Source organism: Schistocerca serialis, chromosome 1, assembly GCF_023864345.2.
Source record: "Schistocerca serialis cubense isolate TAMUIC-IGC-003099 chromosome 1, iqSchSeri2.2, whole genome shotgun sequence".
NCBI lineage: Eukaryota > Metazoa > Arthropoda > Insecta > Orthoptera > Acrididae > Schistocerca > Schistocerca serialis.
Window position 1 is genome coordinate 1034425018 of NC_064638.1, and position 17815 is coordinate 1034442832.

General features: G+C 40.8%; 1 protein-coding gene across 1 annotated transcript in view; it reads left to right on the forward strand.

Moving 5' to 3' along the window:
- Positions 1 to 237: 237 nt before the first annotated feature.
- The window catches only part of LOC126414251 (transferrin), a 202143-nt gene continuing 184565 nt past the window's right edge, over positions 238 to 17815 (forward strand). The window contains exon 1 of the mRNA XM_050083330.1: positions 238 to 372. Within this exon, the coding sequence (XP_049939287.1) occupies positions 306 to 372 (67 nt within the window). The 5' untranslated portion in view covers positions 238 to 305. The remainder of the gene's footprint in view (positions 373 to 17815) is intronic.

Consider the following 17815-nt stretch of genomic DNA (forward strand, 5'->3'; position numbering starts at 1 on the left):
TATTGAATAGGGTTGGGGAGGAGTATGTGACACAACTTGACTAGAAGGAGGAATCGGTACTCGTGGACACAACTGATCTGTAGAACAATTTGGAATCATAACTTTTCGGCTTTCTCGGAAGCTTCACCGAGAGTGCATGTGGGTAAACCGCTCTGGGCGTGCCAGGCGGTGGCTGACCTCGGTTGCTGGCCACGCAGATTTGGGACCACTCTGCGTGGAGTTTTTGCGCAGCCACGAGAGCGCGCTGCCGTCTGCGAGGCAGCGCTGGCGGAGTGCCTTCAGTTGCGCTGCGGCCGTCGGTGGAGATGGAGGTCCTGCTGAAAGCGCTGCTGCCGCCGCTGTTGGTCGCCGCGCTGGTACACGCCGATGTCTGTAAGTTTTGTCGTCTGCGCCGGCACAAGGTCTCCTTTCGTGCTGTGTTACTGCAGCGACTAGTGCAAAAGTGATAACGTTTCTTGACGAGAGGTGGTGCTGCTGTGCCGAAAACTGCGAGCAAGTCCGCGGAAGACATTGTAGATCCAGTCTGTTTACCTTCCAGTCTCGTCGATCCACATTGTAGTTGGCTAGCTCCATATCAGTATCTTCGTCCAACACAACATCCCTACGAATACTGATGAACAAAGTTTACTTACTGTAGAGAAAAACACTGACTTTTTAACTTTGATGTTTACAATGCGCAAGAAATCAGCTATCAATCGAAATGCCTGTAGCCACTGCTCCCGTCCAAGGGAAAATATCAAACTAAATCTTTACAGTACAAGCACAATGAAGTGACGAGGTTTTACGATTTTGGCCGCTGAACGGAATGCCAGTTCTACCAGAGATCTGAAGATTAATTCTCGACGACTTGTCTTCTCTCTCTTTTTTTTTTTTTTTTTTTTTTTCAGATGGTTAATGCAGCTTTTCTCTCCGTTTAGGTGCATGCGTGAGCACGTTAGTGTGTTCTTTGGTGAAACTAGGAGAAATCGATTAAATGGTACATCATATTGTTAAATACAACTTTTTTTATTTGGATTGGGTTTATTCAATCACCTGCCAGCAGCTTCATACAAATATATCATGTATGCGGAAAAATCACAATATAAATAGTCTGAACAATGATTTTAAATTATTTTGCAATTTCTATGTTTATTCAACACTCATAGCTAAGGTATCTTGACATCAATTGAGGAGCGCCAGAACAAAACCCGTTATATCCACTTTTGCTGTATTCGCGTGTTTGAGCTGTAGGGGGGAGATACAGGAGTAAATAATACATGCTGCCAAAAAATAATTTTCAGCACAACGCGACATCAAGTGTTTTATGGTGTTTTTCTTCTTTTTATATCTTGTGGCCATTAAGAGATCACTGTTTGTTACTTTCTGAATTAACAGCAAATGCGGATTTATCGGTTTTTGTTCCGGCGCTCCTCAAGTCTATACAACATGGAGTATAAAAAAGAAACTTAACAGAGTGTGGGGAGCATACACCTGAAAATTAGAGTATTTATGCGACCACAGATACAACACCCATGATTGCCACCTGTCCCGGTTTCATAGGAACCGCTCCTACTTTTCTTTAATTGCCCCGTGCCCCTGCGTTATGACGGGAAACCTCGAGGGCTCTACTTTTTTCGTTTGCTTCTGCAGTTTTATTTTTTTTATATCATATTATATAATATTTAATTCCATATTCTTAAGTTTATCATCTTATTCCTATCACCCAAAGCCAATATGTGTAAAATACAAGAGATGGAAGTAAAGCAATGGGTATAAAGTAAATTGTTTCCCCGATGTTTCTTACTTAAAATGTTAGGTAGATTAAGTAGAAATACAAATATCAGTAACAACGAATACTGGTGACAGTTATGACACAACGAAACCCGAAAAAACTGAAAAGAAAATGTTCATTTCGCAATGAAAGGTTAAAGGATAAACATTTCAAAAGTTGATAAGCTAAAGTTGATCATGAAGGGATGGAAAGTGTACAGAGTGTCCTATCTTTTCGATAAAAACTTAGGGCATTGGGGTCGTGAGAAAGCATTTGTTTTGTCAAGAGAGGAACTTAAATTTTCTAGTGCATCAACTTCCAAAAGAAATCGATTGCAAATTTTTTTAGTGTAAAACGACCTTCTATAGACAGTGAAGTTTCAGCTGCCGAACTTTTAAATATTTTAAGTTTCAAGTATGGTATTCGAAGTTTAGTTTTGGGATGAGAATAAAAACTGGCGAACGTTAGTAAGAACTGCACATTTAACATGATAAGTGATACCTTTTGTTTAAAGTGTCCCGACATTTTACTTGCCAAAGGTGACAACCCTAAGAACACTAAATTCCATATACACGCGTTTCAGTGTCGCATAAAACAAAAATGGATTAGTATGTTTTAGGAACTTCATGACATAATAAAACAGAAAATTTCAGAAGATTTTGCAGTAATCCGTTTCGCTGTGGTTCGAATAAACTAAAGGGAAACAGCAAGTAATGGCATCGCCTACTTTCTTCCGAAAGTAGCAGAAAGATTGTCTGATACCTACGCGATACAAGTGGAGAGGATTTCAGCTGTGGTTGGTACTCATTCGTATCAAGACAGCTGTCGGCATCTTGCTCGCTCGAAATTTTCGAAACCAGGAGGGGTGTTTCTAATTACTGGTTGGAGCGCAGCTTAATACTGACCTTTATAACAGACTGAAAGCCCCCAGGCCTCTGCCCATTCTTCCACGGCCAGCTTCCGCCTGCAGAAGTTAAAGAAGCTTCATATTTGAAAACAGAAGGAGTCGTGCAGTGTTGCCAGCCAAAAATATGCTATTTCCGCTACAAGCATACTCAAATTCCGCCGCAATGTCAAATATAATTTATAATATAGCCTGCACACGCATTACTGGCGATATATAGGCTAAATAAAGAGCTTAAACTATAAACAAACCTAGTTAGGCCATCTGAAGGTCAGCTACACCAAAGACGACAGTGATGGAACTTGAAGACTGTCGGTCATTCACAAGGTCGCTGTTAATATAACACTTATAGTTTGATGCAACAGCATCTACTCTTTTTAAGGGATTTGAACTTGCGAAGGTATATGGAATTCATTCGCAATCGGGTTTATTAGCTTTATGTTTGAAATGTATCAATGTTTCTTACCATGGCAGTCAAACTTGTGAGCCTGTAAGTACAGCAATATTTTGGTCACCTTGTTATCATTGACTTCAATGCTAGCCCATTCTGGGCTATCTTGCTGAACACATTAGTGTTATAAAAAGCTAAATTGTTAAACATCTCACTTTTTGAGGATAGGTGCTTTGATATAGTTGACTGTCGGATCCTCTACTCTCTGGATACAGATCCTGTACAGAGCCTTTCAGTGACTGATATATCGCATTTAAATGATTAATTAGTGACAGTACGTGGTTAAAAAAAATAGAGCTAAGCCTTTCCCGTAGGGATTTTGAAGTTCAGAAAAGAACGTTCAATTGCTGCAGTAAATGATTAACACAGTTCGAAAGATTAGATTAGATTAATACTAGTTCCATGGATCATGAATACGATATTTCGTAATGATGTGGAACGGGTCAAATTTTCCAATACATGACATAATTAAGTTAATTTAACAACATAATTAAGTTAATATAACAACTTTTTTATTTTTAAAATTTTTTTTATAATTGTTTGTTTTTTTTCTTTTTTTCTTAATTTATATTTAAAACTTCCTCTATGGAGTAGAAGGAGTTGTCATTCAGAAATTCTTTTAATTTCTTCTTAAATACTTTTTGGTTATCTGTCATACTTTTGATACTATTTGGTAAGTGACCAAAGACTTTAGTGGCAGTATAATTCACCCCTTTCTGTGCCAAAGTTAGATTTAATCTTGAATAGTGAAGATCATCCTTTCTCCTAGTATTGTAGTTATGCACACTGCTATTACTTTTGAATTGGCTTTGGTTGTTAGTAACAAATTTCATAAGAGAGTATATATACTGAGAAGCTGCTGTGAATATCCCTAGATCCTTAAATAAATGTCTGCAGGATGATCTTGTGTGGACTCCAGCTATTATTCTGATTACACGCTTTTGTGCAATAAATACTTTATTCCTCAGTGATGAATTACCCCAAAATATGATGCCATATGCAAGCAATGAGTGAAAATAGGCGTAGTAAGCTAATTTACTAAGATGTTTATCACATGTGGCAACCGTCTTGTTTTACTGGTACTTAATATTTTTAAGAGTATGTGAACTTCTGAAATCCCACTAACACACTCTTGGCGTCTGGAAGAGAGAGAGAAATAGCTACAAACATTCTGTATCACTGCTTCCACATAGCTAGAGATTTCTTGTTAAATAGCTACGGCAACTAAATGCGCTGAATGGCGAAAACAACTGGTCAAATGGAACAGGTCTCGAATGATTCACTTTTATCTAATATAACGTTGGCATTATCAGTGCAAAACCCAACAATATTGTCATCGGATAACTCAAATGTCCCTCTACAATTTTTGAAAATTTTGTACCGACCCCTAGCGTTACCTTCGAGTGCACATATGGGAATTAAACCAAGCAGTTGTGTTTCAACTTCATAATTGTCTATATATCTTGTCAGTAAAACATTTACCTCATACTGATGATATCTGAAATGTCACCTATAAGGATGGGAAATGCGTTGTTTCTCAGATCTTAACTCATCCTTAATATTTTCTTAGGGTACGTCTTAACAAATTTTGTGCACTTTGTGGGACTCTTACCGTTTTTGCAATTGTTGAATAGTTAAAATTGAGTTTGGCTATCTCTAAAACACATTGCAATGAATTGCAACTGAAATTAAGAGCCGCAGCCAACGACATTATTTTTGTATCGGCACTGTAGTTCTTTTTGTACTTTCTCTAATTTAAATGTCTGAAAACAAACGAAACAGAATACAGTGAGCCCCTGCTACACCGACGTAAATAATATTAATGTGTCCTGTATTCATTTGTATATTCTTATATTGCAATTCGTCACTCTAGCTGTAAAGTCCAGATTCGTAAAATACAACTATAATAGCAGTAATATCCACTGCCATTGTGTAACTCGTACGAATTTAAAAGAAAAAGTTTTCCTTCGTGAGAAGTACTTCTTATACGGAGGAGAAGATAAAAGTGTCTAACGGCCCGTCTACAACGAGGTCATTAGAGACGGAGGATAGAGAAGGAAAGCGGTCGTGTCCTTTAGAAGGAACCATCCCGGCATTTGGCTTAACCGATTTAGGAAAATCACGGAAAACCTAAATCAGGATGGACAAAGGTGGGTTTCACGTTCGTCTTGTCTCTCTGGCTTCCTATGTGGTTTTTCGTCAATTCGCGTAGCTCCTAGCACTGTAATACACACTTTACGTTTAGTTTTCATGTTTTCATCACTAACTGGCCCTAACCACTTTTAAAAATGTCTTCAATTAACCACTTTGCAGAGAATAATTGTTTTTTCGATTTTTGCTCTTCTCGTCCAAGTTCACGCCAGTATTCCCTTTCATTCTTTAGTGTTGAACAGCCAACTTTAGAGCACTCATATGTAGTAGCCTTATACGTTTAACGTTACTGTATCGAAATTACACACATCCGATTCACACGACTTGTTGTAATGAACTGAATAATAATATATCGTTATCGCCTCGTGGGTGCATTGGCGCTTTGACTTACAGTTCCGATTATTATTGTAGGCGGCGTCCTTCGGTGTATGTGTTATCTTAAATGTTATCGTCTCAGATGTCATGAAATCATTCATATCCGAAACAATATGAAAGCGTGCAGATTAAACTGTATGTTTACAGTACACATTAAATTTGTATTAGTCTGTAATTTACAAACTTTTTAAAATTAACGTAATAATGAATTAAATATTTTTTGAAGTTTGGAATGGAAATTTGCGGTGGGTTTTACATTCACCGAAAGGAAGTTAAATTACGCTGTATTTTTATTATTTTAGAATTCTACTGCAAAAAACTCCGCTACAAGTAGTGGGAATTGCGCTACGGTTGGCAACATGAGCCAGTATTAAGCAAGAAACAATAACAATAGATGTCAAGCGCGGCAATGGAGTGTTTGACCCTGAGCTCTATATCGATTCACAATGGACTCAACCGGAACGGGTGGGAGCGTCACCCTCAAATAGAGAGGGTATATACGCCACACGCTACTCGAACACAACACTATGTCCGGCATACTACTGATAGAGGAGCATCGTTATTGACATGACCCCTTATGCCCCTTCGAGTCTGTATCTAAAATTGTATTTTGCTGTATCCCACCTTTGTTCCGAGTTAATCCATACTAAAACTAAAAACGTATTTGCTTACTTGGCCTTCATTGAACCTTGCCATATCCATGAGTAATGTATCATTTTATATGTAAAATTTGCCGCTCTTTTCAAATCTCAAATCAAATATTAGGGTTTCCATTTTAAAAAAATCTCTTTCGTCTCCATTTTACCTTGAAAACCACGTACAAAGTCACGGCCATTACTATCAGTGCGCGACTCTCCTTGCCACTTACAACTTTTAGATAAAACATTTTGCTGCTATCTCGTCTCTATCTCAAGTAATTCCCCATCACAGATCAAAATCGTCCACCCTATATACAGGGTGAAAGGTATTTAAACCGACTAACTCTGGGACGTTGTAGGGGACATCAAAACAAATATTTTCCCCTAATGTCATTTTTTCCTAAGAGGATTATTTAAACCGGTGGAGGCCGTATTACGCTCTTCAGTTGTAGGCAACTGCTGCCCACCAGTGTAATGGTAGTGCATTGTCTCTGTTTACTAATGGAGCGATACACCTGAAGTGAGTACACTGATATGGTTGGTGCGTACTACGTAGCGCACCACAACGGACGTGCTGCACAGCGCGTTTATCAACAACAATGTCCTAATCGCCGTATCCCGCATCATACGACCTTTGCTGCAGTGTACCAACGTCTGCGTGAGACCGGGTCATTTAGCAGATTACCTGGACAGGGAGACGGTAAGAACGCTGCGATTTGAGGAAGCTGTCTTGCAGCATGTGGAGCGGGATCCTTCAATCAGCACTCGTGCAATTGCATGTAACATGGGGACGAATCAGACGAATGTAAGAACAGTCCTTCGAGAGCAACTGTTACGTCCATTTTATTTACAGCGTGTCCACAACCTGGAACCAGTTGATTATCCACCCAGAGCACAGTTTTCGTAGTGGTACCTGGAACAGTGTGAAATGCATCCTACATTTCCATCCTCTGCGTTGTTTACCGATGAAGCAACGTTCAGGCGTGATGGAGTCTTCAACATGCACAATTCTCATATTTGGAGTGAGGATAACCCACATGCCACAGTTACTGGCGCTCATCAAGTGCGGTTCTTCGTTAATGTGTGGGTCGGTGTTGTTGGGGACTGTTAAATTGGGCCGTATCTGCTGCCTAGGCCATTAAATGGCAGGCACTGTTATAATTTTCTCGCCAGAGCATTGCCAGAATTGGTGGAAGACGTCCCGCTCCCTACAAGACAACGCATGTGGCTCCAACATGACGGGGCGCCAGCACATTTCAGTCGCCGTGTGCGTCGATTCCTGGACCGACGGTTTCCAGAAACGTGGACTGTCAGACGTGGTCCTGTTCCATGCCCTGCTCGATACCCAGATATACCCCATCTGGACTCTTTTGTGTGGGGAGAGATGCGCAACCTTGTTTAAGCAAGTCCTGTTGCATCAGAAGACGATCTGGTTGCCCGGATAGTAGCAGCAGCACGAACAATTCAGGAAACTCCTGGGGCTTTTGCCCGTATCAGACAGAACATGATCCGACGGTGTAGCTTTTGTTTACGTGCCAATGGAGGAATTTTTGGAAGTCTACTGCAATTGAAATTGGGTTGTGTTAATTTGTTGTCTCTTGGTCACAAAAAAAAAATGGAAAAGTGTTTGTTGGTTTAATTAATTTGCCACCAGAGAAATCTTCCTCTACCGGTTTAAATACTCCTCATAGGAAAAATGACATTAGGGAAAAGTATTTGTTTTGATGTCCCCTACAACCTCCCAGAGTTTGTCGGTTTAAATACTTTTCACCCTGTACTTGTTCTGGATATAGTTTGGGTGACCTTTCTTAGCTGCCTCACGCGGGACTAGGATTTTAATGACCCATGGTAGATATCTCTGTGGATAAATCGTAATCCAGAGTCGACCCACAATGTCTGAAATGTTTTGGTGCACTTGCCGAATGAATTTGAGGTCTACATCGCGCTATATGAATCACACCTGAGCAGTAGCAAGCCAGCCAGACAGCCGAGTTGCTCGTCCCAGCCATATGAGTTCCTCGTGTGTCGCAAATGCCAAAAGGTGACTGTTTGTGTCCTTGGCGTGATAAACACCCGTCCGGCAGACGGAAAGGCGCTGACTTTACCGCTTTGAGGGTCAGAGTGCTAGCGTGTTGATGCCAGCGGGAACCCCACGACCAGATGCTGCAGAGCACTCGCTTTCACCACTGCTCCGCGTGGTGTTTGCGCTCTTTCTCGGATACTTTCTATCTCCGCAACAGTTACACACACCACACGATCGCAGACGTCAAAACTGTTATCCGGCTGAACATTCCGCTCTGAAAATATTTTCGCTCGTCCGCTGCTTGAATATGTAGGTGCGAGGTGATGACTCCTTTCTTTTGACATAGCGCTGTAGAAAGCTGAAACAGCGACAAAAGTTTCGATAATCTGTACAGTAACATAAAAGACTGACAAGTAGCAAATGAGGCTATAGATCTAAACTAAAAGCATTTATCCTAGTCAATTCTTGCCATTCCAGGGGTTAATTTTTTTTTAGGCATTGGTAGCCTGAGAAAAAGAAATAAAAATACTAGTTTTATTAACTGCAGTTGCATGCGCAGGACTGAAAAAATATGTTCATTAATGTTAACATTAATCACATATATATAGCCCGTAAACTGATTCGTTCCGTATCATTTCGATAACAGAATGGTTCAAGTGATCTATGGGACATGTAACTAACAGGTGAGATCATACTAAGAGTATCTTTTGTGTCCTGTTTGTTTAAATTAAATTTGAGATAAGTGTCTGGCTCTTAATGTCCCGCTGTCGACAGTTATTTTAACCCAATACAGGATTTCATTCAGTTGCACCTTGCTAGATATGCTATGCTTCCTTAGATGCTGGCAGAGTTTAATGGTAGAGCTGTTCGCCGGTACAAACTTGGGAAGCGTACACGAGTTCCTACAACAAGTACGAGGTAGCTACCGACATTTCTTGACAGTAGTCCTGTAGTCCCTTTTTGTAGCAAAATAATACACGTTGTCATCTGTGAAATCTAGTTTTCACTACAATAGAGGTTCCCATGCACCTCCATTAATGGCTCTGAGCACTATGGGACTTAACATCGGAGGTCATCAGTCCCCTAGAACTTAGAACTACTTAAACTTAACTAACCCAAGGACATCACACACATCCATGTCCGAGGCGGGATTCGAAGCTGCGGCCGTAGCAGTATTGCGGTTGCGCAGTGAAGCGCCTAGAACCGCTCAGCCACCGCGGCCGGCTGCACCTCCCTTACACGTTGCCGCAAAACCCATACTTCTTATACTTTTGTACTTCGTAAGTCCTTCTGCTGAAGCGTTTTATTTTCCACGCCAGAATCACACCACCATTACTTAACAAAAATGGTTCAAATGGCTCTAAGCACTATGGAACTTAATATCTGAGGTCATCAGTTCCCTAGACTTAGAACTACTTAAACCTAACTTAATCTAAGGACATCACACACATCTATGCCCGAGGCAGGATTCTAACCTGCGACCGTAGCAGCAGCGCGGTTTCGGACTGAAGCGCCTAGAATCACTCGGCCACAGCGCCCGATCATTACTTAACGTGTCGATTCTCTATGGGCTGTTGGTTGTTCACTTGACAATTTTGCATATGTGATTCACCTATACAAGGAGGCCATCGGATGAGAGCCGAAATTAGTTCCTTAAACTACTGAGCCAAAAGATTCCACAGACTGTATTGGAACGACAGCAGTACGTATTTAACTGCAACCAAAGTGTGCGCCACTCGGTTGGAACACACACAATATAAAAAACCGTAAAAGGAGCAGTCAATGCTCGAATTAAGTCATGGTTTAAGGAAGTATTTCAACCATTCCACTATCAATACGATCGCACAGTTCCTTGGCCCACAAAGGACATGATATTGCCATGAGATTCTTTTCATTCCACATAGAACTATGCCGGCTCATTTACCTTCAACTATTTCACAGCCTGTCATCATCATCAGTTATCTGCTACAGTAGCAGGTCCTTTGCCTCTCCATTTTCCGCGATCCATTGGTTCCTTCTTAAGGCTGCTGTATGTTGTACCGTCCATCATCCAGTATCCGGAATCTCTTCCTTCCTCGCTTCCTTTTCCCATCTACACAACCTTCTAAAACTGTTTTTATCAGTCACTCATTCTTTCTTATTATATGCCCAATCCGATTTCTTTTTCTTCTCTTTATTACATCTAGTAACTGTCTTTTCTCTCCCACTCTTCTCAGTACCTCTTCATTTTTTACTCTGTCCATCCAACATATTCTTTCCATCCTCCGCCATGTCCAGATCTCAAAAGCCTCCTGCCTTTCTCTGTCTTTCTTCCTCATAGTCCGTTTCAGCGCCATATAGAAGAACACTCGGTACAAGACATTTTATGAGTCTCTTCCTGAGTTCTCTGTCCAGACAGCTGCAGAAAATTCTCCTTTATTATAAAACGCCTCTTTTGCCATTGCTATCCTTGTTTTAATTTCTGGCCGGCCGGAGTGGCCGAGCGGTTCTAGGTGCTACAGTCAGGAACCGCGCGACCGCTACGGTCGCAGGTTCGAATCCTGCCTCGGGCATGGATGTGTGTGATGTCCTTAGGTTAGTTAGGTTTAAGTAGTTCTAAGTTCTAGAGGACTGATGACCACAGAAGTTAAATCCCATAGTGCTCAGAGCCATTTTTTTAATTTATGTGGTGCACTTCCAGTCAGTGTCTATCCTGCTTCCAAGATACTCAAAATTTTGCACCTGTTCTAGTATTTCTCCATTTGGCATTTTTATTTCCTTATTTCCTCCTAGTGCCAATACTTTTGTTTTATTTGTGTTAATTTTCATTCCATATTTTTTCCGTTAGCTTCAATGATGTCCACCAAATCCTGTAATTCTTTTTCCCCTGTGGCTAGAAGGACCATGTCATCAGCAAACTTCAAACACCCTACTCTTCTTCCTCCAATTTCTACGCCTTTGTCATCTAATGAACATTGGTCAATCATGTTTTCCAAGTAGAGGTTGAAAAGAGTAGGTGATAGACAGCATCCTTGTCTTACTCCTTTTCCTAATCCTATCCAGTTTGTACTTTCTCCTCTCACTTTAATTGAAACTTTTTGATTAAGATATAATGAGTTTATAAGTCTTCTGATTTTCCAGTCCACTCTCTTCTCCCTCATTATAGTCGCCAGCTTGTCCCAAATCACATTATCAAATGCCTTTTCTAGATCGATGAAGCACATCTTCCTTTTTCAATAAACCTTTGTCCCAAGATTCGTAGGAGCCCTATTGCATCTCTGGTGCCCGTATTCCGTCTAAAGCCAAACTGCTCCTCGCCAAGATTCTTCTCCATTACTTTTTCAAGTCTTTTATTAATTATTCTTAACATCATTTTGGCTCCAGAATGAGATTTTCACTCTGCAGCGGAGTGTGCGCTGATATGAAACTTCCCGGCAGATTAAAACTGTGTGCCCGACCGAGACTTGAACTCGGTACCTTTGCCTTTCGCGGGCAAGTGCTCTACCAACTGAGCTACCGAAGCACGACTCACGCCCGGTACTCACAGCTTTACTTCTGCCAGTATCTCGTCTCCTACCTTCCAAACTTTACAGAAGCTCTCCTGCGAAACTTGCAGAACTAGCACTCCTGAAAGAAAGGATATAGCGGAGACATGGCTTAGCCACAGCCTGGGGGATGTTTCCAGAATGAGATTTTCACTGTGCAGCGGAGAGTGCGCTGATATGAAACTTCCTGGCAGATTAAAACTGTGTGCCCGACCGAAACTCGAACTCGGGACCTTTGCCTTTCGCGGGCGAGTACTCTACCAACTGAGCTACCGAAGCACGACTCACGCCCGGTACTCACAGCTTCATTTCTGCCAGTATCTCGTCTCCTACCTCCTATTTCATCATTTTGGCTGCATGTGAAATGAGGCTGATTGTCCTGTGCTCGCTGCATTTCTTGGTTCCTTGTTTTGTCGGTAATGGAATCATTACTGTTGTCAGAAAGTCCTCAGGCCATTCACCACTGTCATATATTTTATTACATAATCTCAATATTTCTCTTATCCCATCTTGGTTCAAGCATTTTAATATTTCTCCCGGTATGGTATCTGTACATACCGCTTTGCCTTTTTTCATTGCAGCTAAGGCAGAGTTTACTTCTTCCATTATAATGGTTGGTCCTTTCTCGTCATCACTTACACTGCTGTGTGATTCAAGTTCCAGAATTTCTGGTTTGCTATTTGTGTCATATAGCTCTTTTCCTAGCCTGCTCTGTTTCTCTTCGCAGTTCATTATTTAACCTTCGGTATATCTTTATTGCATCTTCAGTGCTCTTGTTTTTCAATTTTCTTCTCTCCTCCTTCTTGGAAATCATTTCTTGTGTGACACATGGTGGCCGAGCGGTTCTGGCGCTACAGTCTGGAACCGCGCGACCGCTACGGTCGCAGGTTCGAATCCTGCCTCGGGCATGGATGTGTGTGTTGTCCTTAGGTTAGTTAGGTTTAAGTAGTTCTAAGTTCTAGGGGACTTATGACCTCAGCAGTTGAGTCCCATAGTGCTCAGAGCCATTTTTGTGACACATGGTTTTTTTGACCTTTTCCCTGTTACATATCCTATATTTTGCTGTCCTGCTTTAATGATTCCTTCTTTCAGCATATTCCAGTACTCGTTGGCATTATCAGGTGGTTCTTTGTCTCGTAATGCGTTTAGAAACTCCCGAGACACCATTTCTGTAATTTGTTCTTTGATGGATCTTATCTTCTCTAGATCCCACTTCTTCACCATGGTCGCCTTCTTCAGTTTTTCTATTTCTGCCATAAGTAAGTTGTGGTCACTATTAATATCTGCACCTGGTAATGTGCGCACCTTCTTGATTCCATTCCTGTATCTTTCTTCTACCAGTATAAAATCGATTTGGTTTCTGTATTTATCCCCTGGTGATTTCCAAGTGTAGAGCCTTCTCTTTTGGTTCTTGAACAATGTGTTTGCCGCTGTCAGCTGCCTTTCCCTGCAGAAGTCAATTTGCCATTCACCTCTATCATTTCTCTTTCCAAGACCATGACTGCCTTCTATGTTTCCCTCTTTCCCTTTTCCCACAATGGCGTTCCAGTCTCCCATTACTGTTTTGCAGCATTTTTTATTTTCGTCCATTATTCTCTCTATTACATTGTACGTTTCCTCTACAAATTGGTCATCATGTTCTGAAGTTGGCATATGCACCTGGACAATCAGTAAATCTTTTTGTGCTCCTTTCAGCCTTACATCAATAACCCAGTCATTTGCATAGTCTACGTATTCGACACATTTAGCCAATTCCTTTGCCATAATCATTCCTTCTCCTCCTGAGTAGTACAACACTTATCCATCTGACTGCAACTCTCCATGTCCATTCCATCTTACCTCAGCAACTCCCACGAGGTCCATGTAATTCTTTTCCATCTCGCTTTTAAGGTTTTCTAGTTTTCCTGCTTGTAGCAGAGTTCTAACATTCCAGGTACGATTTCTCGTTTTGATTTTTTGCCTCCTTTCAAGTTGCGCCCCCCCCCCCCCCCTCCAGGATGGGGACTATTTTACCTCCGGACACTGTTTTAACATGAGAGAAAGCCATTTTTGTGCATAAAATGGAGATGATGCAGGGAAGATAATCTGCGGCGGTATTCCGTCGCCTTCCGCAGTTCTGGAGGCCGCCCCTAACATGGGATACAGACGTCTTTTACAGCCGCCCGCTCCGGATCAGACGGTGCATGAGAAGTATAGGTTGGAAAATGAAAGACCCCTAGCCCTCGAAACCTAATAGGGTCGTAAAAGAACAAGAGCTGACCGAGGGTGGCCAGATAGGAAAGGTAAAAGTGAGGAGCCTGGCATAAGTAAGTGGAAGCAATGCCAGGACTCAGCTCGGGGCCCCGTGGTCGCCAGCCACATAATCACTAGGTGTGACTCCCTGGGGAGTAGGAGCCTGTAGGAACCTATATCACTTAGTAAACGCACATAGCTGAGACGTTTATTTTTTGTGCTATTGACAATTTAACCCTTTTCCAATCTTCCTCAATATTTCATACGGGATTTTAAATGTTTATCTGTAGGTTCACCTCTCAGAGGCGTTCATTCTTTGTGGCCTCGTTTAATGTACATGATGATGCTTCGGAAACACGGAACTGAGTTTCGTAAACGCTGCATTCCCTTGTAAGGGGAGGTTCTGGTCAAGAGGCACGAAAATTGGGTGAAGTATAGAAGATTCTATTTCATACAAGGATTCTTTTTAATGAAATAAGTGTTTTACCAATTTATTATAATTACATTCGTGTATGAAAAGAGTTTATCTTACAACAAACTAGAAACGGTGACTTCAACCCTTGTCGCTCCTTGTGGAGCCTCCTGGTTTGCGCGAAGCGTTGTACAGAGTCCTGGCTATTTCTGAAACCGTTAAAAACAGAAAATTCTTAAATTAGAATGAATTTGGGGAGCCGTGATGATAAAAATACCTCGAACAAAAATAATGGTCGCTATTTGAAAAACCTGTCAAATTCATGGCATGTTTTTCTAACAAGGGAACCTCCCCATCGCACCCCCCTCAGATTTAGTTATAAGTTGGCACAGTGGATAGGCCTTGAAAAGCTGAACACAGATCAATCGAGAAAACAGGAAGAAGTTGTGTGGAACTATAAAAAAATAAGCAAAATATACAAACTGTGTAGTCCATGGAGAAAATAGGCAACATCAAGGAAAATTTGAGCACTGTAGCGTTGTGGTCCCGTGGTTAGCGTGAGCAGCTACGAATTGAGAGGTCCTTGGTTCAAATCTTCCCTTGCGTGAAAATTTTAATTTTTTATATAATCAACTTCGCTCTCCAAAATTCCAGGACATGTTCAGATTTGCTTGGACATATGCAGGATTTGACGGTCTACACACGCAAAAATTTGAAAACGTTAAAAACATATGTTTTGACAGAGCACAGGGAAAACTGTGCGACTGTGAAACTGTTGCATTCATTTGTTGCAGTTTATGTGACAAACTCTTATGTTTTCATCACTTTTTTGGGAGTGATTATCACGTCCACAAGAACCTAAATCGGGCAAAGTAGAAGAATCTTTTTACCCATTCGCCAAGTGTACAAGTTAGGTGGGTCGACAACATATTCCTGTCATGTGACGCACATGCCGTCACCAGTGTCGTATAGAATATATCAGATGTTTTTTCCTGTGGAGGAATCGGTTGACCTATGAACTTGCGATCAAATGTTTTCGGTTCCCATTGGAGAGGCACGCCCTTTCGTCTACTAATCACACGGTTTTGGGGTGCGGTCGCAAAACACAGACACTAACCTTATTACAGTGACGTCAATGAACGAACGGACAGATCATAACTTTGCGAAAATAGAGAAAGCAAACCTTTCACTCGAGGGAAGACTTGAACCAAGGGCCTCTCGTTCCGCAGCTGCTCACGCTAACCATGGGACCACGGCGCTCCTGAGCTCACATTGTCCTTGAAGTTGCCTATCTTGCGCATGGACTACTCAGTTTGTATATTTTGCTTATTTTTTTCATAGTTCCACACAACTTCTTCCTGTTTTCTCGATTGATCTGTGTTCAGTTTCTCAAGGCCTATCCACTGTGCCAACTTATTACTAAATCTGAGGGGGGTGCGATGGGGAGGTTCCCTTGTAAGTTCAAATGTGTAAAAGAATATGTAAAATTAGGATAGCAAAAAGTCCTCCGTCAAGGCCCCCTAAATTTAATTATCTTTCATTAAAAAAAAAAAAAAAAACGAAGGAAATGGTTAATCCGTACAGGCTCTAGAGCGCTTCGCGCGCTGAAAAATGTTTCGATGGAAACGTGTTTGAAGTTTAGAGTAACAAAATAAACGTTATTTCAAAACATACGATTAACCTGTGATCCCAGGACCATAGAAAAATACTTCCTCAGTCATGGTCTGCTTCTGAATTTGGTTCTATATTTTTTCAGTCCGAGTACTTTCAGGAAACTGAGATATTCCTAACTGCGTGGCGGAGACGCATTTCCTGTCAAATAACTCCGTGAAGTTTATGCTGTTCGTCTCTACGACGATTCCTAACAAGTACGCAGTTTTCAGAATAGATGAATAGTCTTCGTTGAACATATCTGTAGCTACATCTGCTGCTATTTCAACAGTCTTTGCCCCAAATGGAGATGTCTCCGTACTAGTTACCAAGCACACGCTTTAAAGCTCTTATTGTAATTTTGCGTATTGGCAACGGATCATCTTTTAAACAAATCTTCATTAGACAGAAATTTGTATACTGGTTGAATATTTTCTTGAACTAATTCATCGAACGCGTGCAGCAAATCTATATTTCAGTCGGCGCACGGTTCCATTCAACACGCTGTAACTTCTAAAATACCTACACAATTAAAAATATTCTTTTACAAGCATAATCATGGATGTAAATTATGTAATAAAAAATCCGTTATTCACTGGTCTTCACAGGAACCTTCCCTTAATTTCATTTAAATTGTACCTGTCTGAGTTAAGGCTGGCCTTTAGGTACATAACTTGGTCAACATTCTCAACTCCAACATAGTTCAGAGATAGTTTGGCCTCAATATTTGCCTTCTGTTTACAACCGCAAATTTGGTTGTACCTGCACTGAGCTGTAAACCATAAGATTTACTAACTATTACAGTTAGTTAATTAGTTAGTTAGTTAGTTACATGTCCCACGGATCATTTTCCACGATAGAGCGTAATGATGTGGAAGGAGTCATTTTACATTCACACCGCAAATTATTATAGTTAGTTAGTTAGTTACATGTTCCAAGGATCATTTTCCACAATAGATCGTAACGATGTGGAACGAGCCATTTATTTGTACAAACGGTTACGTTCTAAACATTTCTAAGGTTTTTTACAAAAGGAAAAAGATACATAGAGATGTGAGTTAGTATTGCCAGCCACAGTAATAGAAATTATTCTTCGGGATAGAAGGCGTTGTCAAGGAGAAACTTTCTCACTTTATCGAATTTTACTTTGCTCTTTGTAAGACTTTTATATCACTAGGTAAGTGAAAAAACTTTTTGTTGCAGCACTGTGCACACCTTTTTGTGCTAAAGACAACCTTAATGAGGAGTAATGAATGTTATTTTCCTTCTGGTATTGTAATTATGTACCTCATTGTTCCTTTCGAACTGTTGTGGATTATTTACAACAAACTTCATGTGAATAAATATATTCCTTAAACAGATGCCTATAAGACGATCGTGAGTTAGCACCACATATTATGCTTACATCACGTTTTTGCGCAATGAAGACTTTGTTTCTAAAAGGCAAGTTATCCAAGAGCTTTATTCCATATGACACTATTGAATGTACCGTCTATGCAACAAAATGAAGGCAGCATGTTTATTACCATACGCGTTTAGCTTCTTTTATTTGGGAAGCATCATCAGTGGCCTGAAATACATGTTTCTTTTTTATACATACAATAAACGTATTGTGTGACAGATACAATATACTGCTGTATTACATTTTGTCGTGTTTTTCTTTTTCTTTTTAGCTTAGAATCAACTTTTGTAGCACAAGTTCCGT